Genomic DNA, 14,197 nt, shown 5'->3' on the forward strand with positions numbered 1-14,197 from the left:
TGCTAAATGCTTTATTTCATTGAATTTATGCATAATATGTCAGTAGTTTTCCAATTTCTGACATTGTATACAACAACAGCCAGGGGCCAGGGTAGAAGGAGGGAATTGTGGACTTGGCACTGCTGCTGAACAAAAATCCAAAGCATTAGGAGAAAAAATGCTGGATGACCTAAAATAGTCATTGTTCTGCATAAGTTATTTTTGTATTGTGATTGTATTCTAAAAATGCTTTTTGACTTTTTTGGACATTTTCAGCCAAATAACCCTAATTGAAGATACTCAGTTACGTACACTGAATACTAAAAATATATGAAAGCACACACACTTTATTGAAATACAAACAAGCTGTTTCTGATGCAGATTGCAATTAGGTAGCCCTTGGATTTCCACAAGCTTGTTTTTTAGTACAGTAAGTCTGTGAAATCTGTGTGATTTACCTGTGAGGACAGCAGAGGGCGCAAAAGAGTTCCTTTGTCAGCCCTGCAGGAAGTACAGTGATTAACTTGACTTGGAAGAATTAGAAATGTAGGCTGTGAATAATTTATTCTTTATATGTGTAATTGTTTGCAGTATGTTGAAGACCCAGCCTGTCCATATTCCAACTTGGATCCTGTATCTCTGCTGGAACAGACTATGTGTGGGCTCAATCATCTGCACTCCCTCAACATTGGTGAGTCTCCATCAAATTAGAAAATGGCAGCTGTGCTTTAAAGGATTATTCATCCCTGGTTTTGTTTTGAAAGTTAGATAGCTTTCACCTGACCCTGTTTTATTGAAGTACAATATCTTGTTCCACTGTTATGCCAATGACACCCAGCTTTACATCCCACTGAGTTAATCAAAAACAAATCTGAGCTTATGCTGTTTTTATCCAGTTTCTGTGTCTTGGTGAATTTGTGAAACCCCAGGTGAGGAACCTTGGTGTGAGTTTTCTGACTTTAAAGCAGGGGTGTCAAACTCATTTTGGCCGAGGGCCACATTGGCATATTGGCTGTCCTCCGAGGGCCAGATGTAACTTATAAATATAAGAAAATGTAACCAAATGTAATATATGTAAATGAATGTAATTACTCCTTAATGTTAAATAACTCTCAATATATTATTTATTCAATCAAATATTACAGTTGCATGGAAAAAATGTTTGCTTGTTGCTCTATTAACATAAATCCTGTTATGAAATCCAAAAACTCCATCAATCAAGAACCAAACTATACACGTGAATAGAAATGACATAAAATACAAGTTATATTAACTTTGATCAAAACGTTTGATACTGAAAAGAGGCTTAATTAATATAAAATCAAAAATTGTGAGCTGTGACAGATTTAGCATTTCCTCATCCAACCACTAGTGGGAGCTGCAGCAGCACAAGCCCACAGTCTTTACTGAGTCAGAGCTACAGCCCAGCCACGGGCTACAGGACTCAGCTGAGCCAGTCTGGAGCGTTTTTAAAATTTTAAGTTCTTCTGTGTATGAAATAAAATAACCCCACTAACCGGATAATACAGCTCTCTACAGTTCATATTTCAGCCCAAGCAGCTAACAGCAGCAGTTTAGAGCAGCCATCCCGGAGTCACTGCTCGGATTACATTATAAACAGGTCAGTTAGCGCGCTGCTAACCTCATGATGTTTATAACTACGGAGTTTAGAACACACCACGGCTGCAAGGTTAGACTGTTGAAGGCTACTGGAGACTATTAAAGGCTATTGGAGGTTATTGAAAGGGTTATTGGGGGCAGAAATCAGTAAAGGCTGGTTAGATAAGTGATTCACCTCCTCGTCCTTTGCTGAGGTGAAACTGCGACTAGCGATGTCACAGTGATGTTTATTAACCTCATTAAAACAGATTTTATCAGCTATTGTCTTATAAATATTTACACATAATTTATATCTCTTCTAAAAAGCGTTTATTTTGGTCAGTAACACAAAATGCATACCGGTCTTTCGCCTTGAAGCACAGCCGTCCGTCTGCATCAACTTGTCTTTTTCTGGATATTATGGGATAAACATGTCTCAATTCCACCCGCGAAGTTACACCTTCCCTCCGGCAGGGTTTCCACATCAATGACTACACTGCCGTGTAGTGGCAGTAAGCCGTAACTTTGCGGGTAATACAATCGACAAGCATTGTGGGAAATGTATTTTTTGGTCAAAGAACGCTTCTGACCTATTTATTATAGACACTAAGATTTTACAAGCTCTCGCGGGCCACATAAAAAGACGTGGCGGGCCACATTTGGCCCGCGGGCCTTGTGTTTGACACATGTGCTTTAAAGTTTGACAGCCAAATAAACTGTTGACAAAAGCAGTTTTGTCTTTAAAGAAGTAAAATTACATGCAGCACTGAATTGAGGTGTAATAGGATGAATAGCGGCGCTCTCGTGTCTGTGCCGGAGCTCCTCTGAGCACAAACCAGACTCTGTAAGTTTTCCGAGGCGGCCGCAACCAACACTCGCGTGAACTGCGACCTGCTTTCCGACCTTTAGTTCTAACATTTCTACAAAGACTACTGGTTCATTTTTTACAAACTAACATACAGACACTCTAGCAGAAGCTGCAAAGAGACCGAATATGTCTGTGAAAGACAGAAAACGAGAAAGAGAAACTAATCCCCCTGAAACATTTATTACACTCTACAACTGTAGGGGGAGCACACGAGCACAAAATCTCAATCCTACCTAGTGGCGCTTTAAATTATTTCTTACATTTTTACATGTAGATACCCTCAGCTTGTCTGGATTATTGCAGTGCACTTTACATTGTCATTAGTAGTGCTGGGCGATAAAACGATATCGATAGTTATCGAGGAAACTATATATCGCGATAAGTCGGGGCGAGAAATTCGATAAACTAAATTTTCTATTTCCCGTTTAAGTAGCGTTGTGAAAAGGCGCAGCACGAGATCAGGCAGCACGCTGAACTGCTGCTCAGCCCAGTACAACCCCTCCCCTCCCCTCTCCACCATCCCCCTCCGCCCCACCCCCCGAGCCCCTCCACTCTGAACTCCTCACATAGCGGCTCCTTCTCTCCCATTTACTGGATAAACTTCATTTATACTATTCAGCGGCGCTACACTGGAAAACTCACCTTTTAAATATGAGGCATGCGTCTCCAAGATATTTAGAGAGGTGAGCTTGTTCAGATTTCTGAAGGCAGGTAAACGCTGCTCTGTTTGCTGCTAGTTAGATTAGCTTGTCTCCAGTTTAAAGTTAGCGATGTTTAGGTGTAAAAGGGATCTGTGCAATCTGTCATCATTAGCTAAGATGCTTTCACTGCTTTTTACATTCTAATAAACTAATGGGTAACGCACGTTAGCCGTGTTAATCCACGTTTCGTGTAAATTAAGGTTAACTTCAGCACGAGTGAGGGGTTAGTATATAAACACACAGAAAGGAAGCACTTTCCATCTTTTTTCCTAACTCTCACTGTTTCTGTTAGAAAACCCTGAGGGCAGCATTCTCCTCTGTCTTTGTGTTTTATAGTTTTTAACAGATAGAGAGTCTGTTATGCTGGATATTTTACTAAATACAGAAGATTATATAATCTGTCTAGCTGTATTTGAACTGAGCTAAACATTGCTGTTACTGAACTGGAGTTTTAAATACACTTAAGTAATGTAAGTCTAGTCTACTGAAAGCCAGTAATGTTAGTATAAATCTGTACTGCAGTAGAAGTGGATCATTTCAGAAACTTGACTTTATTCCTCCCACCTCCATTATAGGCCACTTTTTTTTTTAAATATTTAAATGTTAGCTTAATTTAAATGAAAAAAAAACTAAAGGCTCTTATTTAAAAAAAAACATAAGCAGTAAATTATCTAAAATTACAACAAATAGAAAATAGAAAAACAGTAAAACATATGTAATACATACTTTTTATATGACCAAAATTAAACTAGACTGAAATCTGACTAAAACTAATAATATCCGATAGACTAAAATGTAACTAAAACTATTATACATTTTAGTGAAAAGACTAAGACTGTATCAAAATCACCTGTCAAAATGAACACTGTGATACTCTTGTATTTTGCTTTATGTAGTTGCCTGCATTCAGGGAGGGGAATGATCTTTTGATTAAATATAATTTTATAAAAATAAATAAAGTGTTATTGCAATTTAAATTAAACAGACATATAATGTAAAGGGTCTTACATATTTTTTAGTTTATATATTTGTCCCCTTTTTAAAATTAATTTAAAAGCTGTACCCACCTGGCAAGATGTTAACATCCTAGTGTCTGTCCACAAGGCTCTGAGCCTGCTAGTGATTTTGTCCATAACTCCCTTATTCTGTCACTTCTGAGTAAAAATAGAAACCTTTAAGTGTAACAGAAAGTGATTTGATTTATATCGTGATACATATCGATATCGGCTGATATGAAAAACTATATCGTAATAAGATTTTTTTCCATATCGCCCAGCCCTAGTCATTAGTAAATTGTCTCTGCCTCATTAACAGTTAGTTGAAAATGCAGCTTCTAGAATGCTCACTGGTACTAAATCATATCACTCCAGCTTCAGCCTTCCTTCACTGGCTCCAGTTTAAATTCTTTTATTTGTTTTAGAAGCTGCTTGGGCTTACACCATCATACATGACTGAGTCACTAGTACTTCTTTTCCCGCCCCAAGTCATTGAGGTCTTTAGATCAGTCGCTCCTTGCTGTTCTTCTTTCTCGGCTAAAGCTCAAGGGGGATTAAGACTTTGCTGTTGCAGCACCGAGACTGTGGAACAGCCAACCGCCGGACATTAGGTCCGCCCCTTCTGTTTCAGTTTTCAAAAGGTGGAATCCTATTTTTAGCTTTGTGCTTTTTTATCTGCTTAATGTCTGGGATTGTTTTGTGTCATGGTGTGTTTTAGTTTTTAATTGGATTAAAAGTGTACAGCACTTTGGTTTTAAATGTGCTTTGTAAACACATTTTACTTACTTTTGTACTTGACTGTACTCTGTCTTTTTTTTTTAATCTCAAAGTTCACAGGGATTTAAAGCCAAGAAATATTCTTCTCTCACTGCCGGGAGTGCTTGGTCGAGTGCGAGCTGTGATCTCCGATTTTGGCTTATGTAAAAAGCTTCCAGACGGACGCCACAGTTTTAGCCTGCGCTCGGGAATTCCCGGGACCGAGGGCTGGATCGCTCCAGAGTTACTCGCCAATGATTCGGGAGGAAACCCAGTAAGATCTTGAAAAATGCAGACCTGTCAAACTAATAGTTATTGAGTATTTTTTGCTGACCTCAATATTTGCCAATGTGTTTACTTGTGAAATTGTTTATAGTAGAAATATTGTCACTAATATGTTAGCCAGTCGCATTATAACAAGTGCACTTATAATGTGATTTTCATAGGGTTTTTTTTTGTATGAATGATCAGGCTCCAAGCACTGTGTACCATAATGAAGGCAGTAGAGCACAAATAATAGGCAGTGTTTTTATTTCTCAAAATGATATTTTTGTGCTTGACTGCAGTTTAGTTAGTAGTGTAGTTTGTAGAGCACTCCACAGCTTTTACCCCTGATGTTTAGTCTCAGATCATATCAGAATTTTCCATGTTAATAATTCCTTTAGGGCCAATTGTTCACCTCTCTTTTTTCACTCTCCATTGGTTTTCATGTCTGTTGCAATTAAATCCATTGGAAATGTTATGGATTTCAATAATTCATATGAACACAATAGTAGTTGTAACAATATTGCTTAAGCTGGAGTTACACTACACAACTTTTAGCCCTGATGATGAGCTGAGACTCAATTATAAGCCTCAAATTTGCATCCAACTTCAGTGATTTTTACATAATTTTGGACGGAATCTGGTAGTGTAAACTCTTTACCAACTTCATCAACAGCCAATGAAAACGAACCTTTAGAAAGAAGACCATAAAACATATTTTAAGCAGATTAGCATTAGTGATACTGTTAAACAGTCGAACCATAGACATTAAATTGTGCTAGGTGCATATTAATGAAATAATCATTAAAACAGTTGTGTAGTGTAATATGTCCATGCTCTGATTTAAGTATGTATTAAGTCATGTAGTGTATCCAAAGCTTTACCCATATTACTCATAAGCACCTTTAGTGAATTTCACATACGAATGTATGTATACTGTCTTTCCTTGGAGGGACAAATTGCTTAAAATTGATCTTGCTGAAGCATTGCTTTTGGACACTTGTTGTTGTGGAATATCCCACAGCAAGCTAAAAACCTGTGTGTTCTTTCCTGGTAACCAAGCAACACGTTTTTCCCGCTTGTCTTTCCCTTATTGTTGTTCTTGTAGACGAGTGCAGTGGATGTGTTCTCAGCTGGCTGCGTCTTTTATTATGTGGTGTCCAGAGGACAGCACCCATTTGGGGACACTCTGCGGCGACAAGCTAACATCCTCTCTGGAGCCTGCAGCTTAGAGCACTTTATGGAGGATTTACACGGTGTGTGTTTGTGTTTGTGTTTGGGTGTCTAAATTAAATTGTTGGTGAAATAATGCAACTTTGGCCACCAAATGGTGATCACTGTGTCCAGACACTTTGTAACATTATGTGTGTAGAGATTGTAGAGCACACATTATGGGCATTGTTTTAAGATTGACCTTGTTTATAACTGATGGTGTATGTACACACTGCTCTACACCATTAATAAAGACGAATTTGTACTCCATTTACCTAATTATCATTGCCTAAATACTTTTTTGACAAAAATGGCGGTGGTTGAGGAGGTTGAGTTAATACACTTACTATAAAAAAAGACAAAAGAGGCAGTGGTGTAAATGGGTGTGAACATTTTTTTCTTCATAATATCGGTATAGCAGTGGTCAAGGGCATAAAGGAGCCTTAAGAACTATAGTAATTGGGCTGAACACTTCACTCTCCTACCTGTATAACCTTTAAAAATGGTATAAGTCTTTGCCACTGTGAATAAATGTTATACGTTAAATTAATATGTTATTCTTTATAAAGCCCTGTTGTGTTTTTCCATTTTCAGAGGATGTGATTGGGAGAGATTTAATTGAGGGAATGATAAGTGCTGATCCGGAGTCCCGCCCCTCCACAGCCTCTATTTTAAAACATCCGTTTTTCTGGAGCCCTGAGAAACAGTTGCAGTTCTTTCAGGTTTGTATGAACTGATGCTTTGATTTGAAGACCATTTCAACTGGAACTAAAATATTGTCTCATAAAGTGGTTTTTCATGTATAAGTTTTAGACTGTATTTGGTCTGTTTTAGCTTGGTGTGTTTGATTGTTTATCTTTGTATGCCACAGGATGTCAGTGACCGTATAGAAAAGGAGCCTCCAGACAGTGCTGTTGTAGTGCGTCTGGAGACAGCAGGTCGATCAGTTGTCAGAACTAATTGGAGGATGCACATCTCAGCGCCGCTACAGGCAGGTTAGTAGTACTGTAGCTTCCTAAAGCATTTTTTTATTCTGGAAACAGAAATCATTTTCTCTTTTTAATTTTGCAATAATTGCATTGCTGTCTCGCCATATTAACTAAGGATTGACCATTTATATACACTGCCTGGCCAAAAAAAAGTTACCACAAAAAAAGGTCACACACTCTAATATTTGGTTGGACTGCGTTTATCTTTGATTGCAGCACACATTTACTGTGGCATTGTTTCAATAAGATTTATTTCAATCCAGTGTTGCATTAATTTTCACCAAGATCTTGCAGCATTGGTGATGGTAGAGTCTGACTGCTGCACAAAGCTTCCTCTAGCACATCCCAAAGATTCTCAGTGAGGTTAAGATCTGGACTCTGTGGTGAACTCTCTCAATCCATGTGTGAAAATGATGATCTCGTGCTCCCTGAATCACCCTTTCACAATTCCAGCACCATGAATCCTGATATTGTCATCTTGGAATATACCTGTGCCATCAGGGAAGAAAAAATCAATTGATGGAATAACCTGGTCTATATTCAGTATATTCAGGTAGTCAGCTGACCTCATTCTTTCAGCACATACTGTTGCTGAACCTAGACCTGACCAACTGCAGCATCAACCCCACATCATTTACTTACTTAAATCCAGGGGTGATTTTTTTTGGCTGGCAGTGTGTGTACACATAATAAATAATTTGTACAAATTATTTACAAATATTTTTTATGCTTATTTAAAAAAAAAAAAAAGTTTTGTGTGATATATGCCCTTTAAGTATTTTACCTTTCATATTGTAGCAGTTTAAATATTTTTTTTTATAATTAAGACTTTCTATACTTAATACTCGTTTTATTCTGCTGCTACCAGATTTGAGAAAATTCCGCACCTACAAAGGAAACTCTGTGAGAGACCTGCTAAGAGCTATGAGAAATAAAGTAAGTGCATACACATACACTCTGCCTTATCTAATACAATCTAAATACACCAAAACATCAGATAAATAAAGATAAATACATTAAACACACATTTCCAGTTTCAAGCCCTGTTAGCCCATTATTGTTATTTGCTGTAATGATCCAGACTTTCATTATAATTCATGTGTAAATTTGTTGAACTGTAAATGATCATTGTTAGGAACCAACACAATCGAGCTAAAATTTAGCTTTCAGTTTAAACTGAACAAACACTGTGGAACACACAATAGCTTTTACTGGGGCCCAACCACTATACATCATTGTGGAGGCAGTAGGACAACCTGACCTTATTTGTATTTTATATGTAGTATCCAGAAACAGTTTTTGGAAGGTAAATATTTTTTTTTTATTTTTTTTTTTTACTTTTAAAATATTATATGAAACCAAATAAGTAGCTGTAAGAGACTATAGAAACACAGTTTAATGAACTGGTTGCATTATGGTTTAGAGGTAGGCATGTGTTCATTAATTACAGCCCTCTCTTGCTTGTGTTTATAATTCAGAAACATCATTACCACGAGCTCCCCCCAGAGGTTCAGAGCGCGCTTGGCGAGGTCCCAGAAGGCTTCGTATCGTACTTCACCTCCCGTTTCCCGCGGTTACTGCTGCACACGCATTCTGCTCTCAGCATCTGTGCCCCAGAGAGACTTTTCCACCCCTACTACCACCACTAAACACACCCACATAGAGCATACGTGAATTATGATCATTCATTTTGAGGAACGGGGTTTATTACACTTCTATAAGTGAAGAGGATAGGAAGAGCTTGTTGGAATACACTGGACAGTAATGAGTGATTCCGCTTCACTCTTCCTCTACTGAACTGTTACTGCAGACTACTGCGATTTCTTCATGACGTGAGAAATGGACGACTTCTGCGGCTTTTCTTTTCTTTTTGGTGTTTTTGTTTTTAATTTTCAATATTTTTAAGCCATGAGATTGATGCCCACTTTTTCCAAGTGCCTTTTTACACAGATCCCTGATCAGATCAGCTAAACCAGCAGACTTGAATGAAGGCCTGGATTGCTTTTGTATGATGTTTAAAACACATGGAATCCAGAGACCATTGGACTCTGATGTGTGAGCAAAGTATTTAAAGCTGTATTTGTTGTTCAAGCAGTACAGCAGGATGTGATTGCCATGACAGTGTAACTCCGGCCCTTCTCAAAGACAGTTGGAGGCATCCTTCTTGATATTTAAACTTTAAATACCCAGAATTTTTTTTTTTTTTTTTTTTACTTAGCCTTTATTGAACCAGGTAAAATCCTATTCAGATCACTTATCTCTTTAACAAGGGAGACCTGGCCACAACTGGCAGCAACAGAGAGTTAACGAAAATATACTCAAACAACTACATACTTAACGATACATAAAACGTGTACACAAAGACAGTCTAAACTCAGCTGACTTCACCATAGCCTTAAAACTGTTCAAATGGTACAATCTACAACTGAGTAATCAGTAGAAAATGAGAGTAAGTGAGTGAAATGGCTACAGCAGTCCAATTTCAAATCACCAGAGAGAGTTATCCACACCGCTTACCACTCCAGAGAAACGAAGCTCACTCTGGTTGCCAAGCTGAACCTACACAAACGAGTGCATGACAGACGAGTTCAGTAACTTTTACCATGGCAAGCAACATTATAAACCAGCTCATGTGGATTTTATCTAATTTTATCTGTAGTTAGCTAGCTAGTTTTATGCACTGCTAGCTGTGTTAGCCTAAGCAAATTCCATTATACTGGAAAAAAGCCCACTGTCCGAAAATATACACCCTAGATTTGAAACTACTGCTTTACAGACCTTAGTAATAAACTGCTTAGTTTAACCAATAACATAAATCTGCAGCCTGATCTCAGATCTCGGTTATGAACTACCCTCACTGGTTTCTAGCAAAGTCAGTCATGACTGGAAATAAACAGATAAATAGCTAACTCTATCTAAATGCTTGCAAATGGCCATGAGTAATGTTTACTGTTATTTGTTTTGGACGCAAGAAATCTCTCAACATATAGCCAATCACATTCATAGAAAACTGAGTCAATACAGAGTCTAACTTTCAGTTTCTGTTGTATATTTTTGGCATACTCATTACTACACTGTGACTGACTGCTGTTCATGTTAGCATGTGTAGCATGATTGTGTTAGCCAGCATAGTCTATATCACTTTAGCTAACCGTGCTTAACTAGCTAAGCTATCTCAGCTGCACACAGACCACTGATATGAATGAGAACACTCAAATTGATAAATTCATTAAAATGCCTGTACCTAGTAAGCTGTGATAAATGACCTGGCTTGTTCAGAAAAGTAGCAGCTCTGCATTTGTCTTGTCTTTCTGAGCTCAGAGTCTTCTTCATCTGGGAAACTCACTGCCAATATTTACTTTTGTTTTATTTCATCTTTGGTCACTGAGTTTTTTTCGATGAATGGCAAGTGTTTTTAGGCTGTGTAGCCGCTAATTTGCTTGCTAGCTTCCATGACTGATTTAATGGCTGCTGTTTTAAACCTGCCAACCTCAGGGGTGGAGTTACGGTTGGTAAATGAGCAGCAGGTGGAGCTAGAGATCACACCACACTGATATCAATAACATACTGCACAGATCTAGTAATAAAACACTGCCTTTAGCTCTGCTGACAACAGTTAACAGTGCTTGAATTTTGCATATTTCCTTAATATATGATAACACATCCTGATCCTTTTGTTTTTCATTTACTACTGAAAATATAATTCTTAAATAGTCCTTTAAGGTTTATTTTGGAGGTTGTTCGCAACACATTGAGAGAGCCAATATTGTGATTTCCATGCTTTACATTTAGAAGAGCAGATAAATAAACATGGAGTTTACCAAGAGTAGCTTTATATATAAAAAACAAACCAGTGAATAAGGTGGCACACCCATAGTGAAGACCAGTTCACTTTAGAATAAAGTACACAATCTACCAAACCTGAGTTTATCAAATCTTGCCAACCAGTGATATAGTATTTTCTAAAATCTAAAATTCACACTTTATGTCCTAATGTTTGTGGACACCCTTTCTAATTAATGAATTTAGTTTTCAATAAATTGCACCCTTAAAGACAGATGGTGTTCCAAAAAGCAGATTGAACTCTTAGCAATACCTTAATTCTATGACTATGAGTTGTGATGGTTTTCAGTTCTTTTGGATAGATATAAACCTCTATTTTGCTGTATCATATTTTCCGCACTATAAGGCGATCTAAAAATCCTTTAATTTTCCCAAAAATCTATGTAAATTATGTATGAATTTTACCAGTCAGGTTGAAAGGAGCAGTAAAGCCACTCCACTGAAGTACACAGACAAACCAAGTCTCCCTGAAGCAGCGGGAGTCTCCCGCATTTCGGTAGTGGCTCCCTGATGCCCGCAAGTCACATATAATCTCCCGGAATTCAGAACGAGTGCCCCAAGCAGTGACGCAAAAAGGGGTATGAAAAAGCACTGCACTAGAGACCCCCCCTGTCGGGTGGCTTGCACTAGCGGTTAGCTGCTAATGCTGCTGCACCCAGTCTTAGTGGAAACCTGGAAATCTAAGTTAACTGTAAAATCGCTTTACTTACCCAAACAGTTTTCAGGAGAGAATCTGTGTAAATTAACAACCATATATATATATATATATGTGTGTGTGTGTGTATTTTTTCTTTCTTTTTTTAAGAATTAAAGTTTTGTTTACTTAACTTAGATTTACAGGTCTCGCAAATTAGAAGGAAAACATGGCGACACCCCTGTTCCTTACTAGTGTAATAATGGATTTTATAATCCTTATGTATGAAAATTGACCAGAAAATAGACCTTTATTTATTAATGCCCCTTATAGTGCAAAAAATACGGTACTTTATATAGTCATTTAAGAATTTATATATACTTACTTTATTATACATTTATCTGCATTTCAGGAATCCGAATCACTTTCAATGATTCATGTTTTTTTAGATATAATTTGACCCACTGTAATGACATATACATCTTCTCTTTAAAAACTTTTAATAGTACACTATTGGTAAAGTGATTGGGAGGGGTGGTTTGTGTGCATGCACAGAGAAAATTTAAGATATCAAAGTAAGAGTATGCAAGTGCTGAAAAATTCAGTTACTGAGCTGAAATGCAGATTTCTAAATTGGATACCTAGGCCTTAATATGATCTAAGCTATCTGAGTCTGCTGTTTTGGTTATTTGATTAATTGCAGAAATACAGTTATAATTGGATTGTTTAGTGCATGAAAACTCACTGACCTTTGAAAGTTAAGGTATCTTTTGTGTGAAACCACCATTTTGGAGATAAGAGGTTTTGGTCTCAAAGTAACGACATACAGAAGTTTGAAATTAGGTTAATTAAATAGAAAGTTCTTTTGTATTTTATTTAGTTTAAAAAACACTTGTTTTCAGAATCATAAAATGATCTAGTTTAATACATTTGGTGATAATCATGAATCACCAAATGTATTATCACAGCATCAGTCTCATTACCAACAAAACAAAGATGGGTAAATATAAAACCTGCTGAAAAGACTGCAATAATAGCTTTTGAGGATTTGAGGATAGGATTTGTCTGTCTGAAGATAACTGAGGAAGGGGGGGGATGGTTGGTTTGTCCCTACATGTCAGAGTCACATAAGGTCATTTGAGATTACACTGAAGTTGGGAAGGGCATAAGTGGGAAAGGGAAAATCTAAAAGTGGCCATCTGCTCCACTTAAACAAGCAATTAGCAATAACAGTAAGCCCAAGTGGGACTACAGCCAACAGCTGTTTGTAATTAAAAGGCCTGCCCACTCTTGGTTTGGCGACATGCCTTGCTTAGCTTACAATGGACATAAATATATGTATTAGCATTACTGACTTTAGGTTTTAGCATTTTGAACTTTTAAGAATATTAAAGAAGCACTAGGTAGAATTTCCTTAATTTTTTATCTTTTTAAAGAAGTAAAATTACAGCTTAAAACTCACTGCAGCGCTGCATTGAGGTGTAATAGGAGGAATAGTGGTGCTCACTTGTCTGTGCAGGAGCTCCTCTGAGCTCAAACCAGACTAAGTTTTCCGAGGCGGCCACGCCCAACGCTCGCAAGAACTCCGACCTGCTTTCCGACCTTTAGTTCTAACCGTTCTACACGGACTATTGGTTCATTCTTTACAAACTAACATAGACACTCTGACAGAAGCTGGAAAGAGAACGAATGTGTCTGTGAAAGCCAGAAAACAAGAAAGAGAAACTAATCCGCCTGAAACATTTATTACACTCTACAACTGTAAGCCCACAAGCACAAAATCTCAATCCAACCTAGTGAAGCCTTAACTAAGCTAAATCACTGGATTGGTTTCTGGGTAGCTTTGCCTTTAGTGTTGTACTTTTAAAAGATGTTGACATTTCTGCAAGATGTGCACTACACAAAAACACAACCTACCTAAATAAAATATTTTTCACGTTTTAGTATCCAACGTTTGCGTTTAGATTACAATTGGAGATGCTAGGTTAACATTGTTAACAAACCCCTTAGCATTATACCAAGTGTGAATGTTTTGCACATGGGATGTCCCAATTCTTGTTAGGGTATTTAGGGAAGACACACCAAACAGACAGCTAGGAGAAATCACAGGCATAAGTGTGTAGAGAAAACCAAATATGACTATAACGTCTATATTCCTATAGTGTAATCTAAAATGTAAATATTTTATGGCCATTTTCTTCGTGACAAGCATAAAAATACTAGTCTTGATAGCTACCTAGTTACATTTCCCACTCCAGCCTAATTGGCACAAAAGGAAGCAGTGACTGAATCCCTTTCTGAAGACATATGATACCCGAATGATAAGTAGTTAACCAGCAGCTTGGTTGCTGAATTTT

At 37.5% G+C, this 14,197-nt stretch overlaps 1 protein-coding gene across 2 annotated transcripts in view; it reads left to right on the forward strand.

Annotated features, from left to right (window-relative positions):
* Positions 1 to 10,649, forward strand: part of ern2 (endoplasmic reticulum to nucleus signaling 2) — a 31,670-nt gene extending 21,021 nt beyond the window's left edge. For both annotated transcript variants that reach the window (XM_049469576.1, XM_007238133.4), the window contains exons 16-22: positions 571 to 670; positions 4,973 to 5,172; positions 6,271 to 6,418; positions 6,969 to 7,096; positions 7,246 to 7,369; positions 8,232 to 8,299; positions 8,842 to 10,649. In XM_049469576.1, the coding sequence (XP_049325533.1) occupies positions 571 to 670; positions 4,973 to 5,172; positions 6,271 to 6,418; positions 6,969 to 7,096; positions 7,246 to 7,369; positions 8,232 to 8,299; positions 8,842 to 9,012 (939 nt within the window). In that variant the 3' untranslated portion in view covers positions 9,013 to 10,649. The remainder of the gene's footprint in view (positions 1 to 570; positions 671 to 4,972; positions 5,173 to 6,270; positions 6,419 to 6,968; positions 7,097 to 7,245; positions 7,370 to 8,231; positions 8,300 to 8,841) is intronic.
* The last annotated feature ends 3,548 nt before the right edge of the window (positions 10,650 to 14,197 follow it).

Source organism: Astyanax mexicanus, chromosome 21 (genome assembly GCF_023375975.1).
Source record: "Astyanax mexicanus isolate ESR-SI-001 chromosome 21, AstMex3_surface, whole genome shotgun sequence".
In the NCBI taxonomy this organism is placed as follows: domain Eukaryota; kingdom Metazoa; phylum Chordata; class Actinopteri; order Characiformes; family Acestrorhamphidae; genus Astyanax; species Astyanax mexicanus.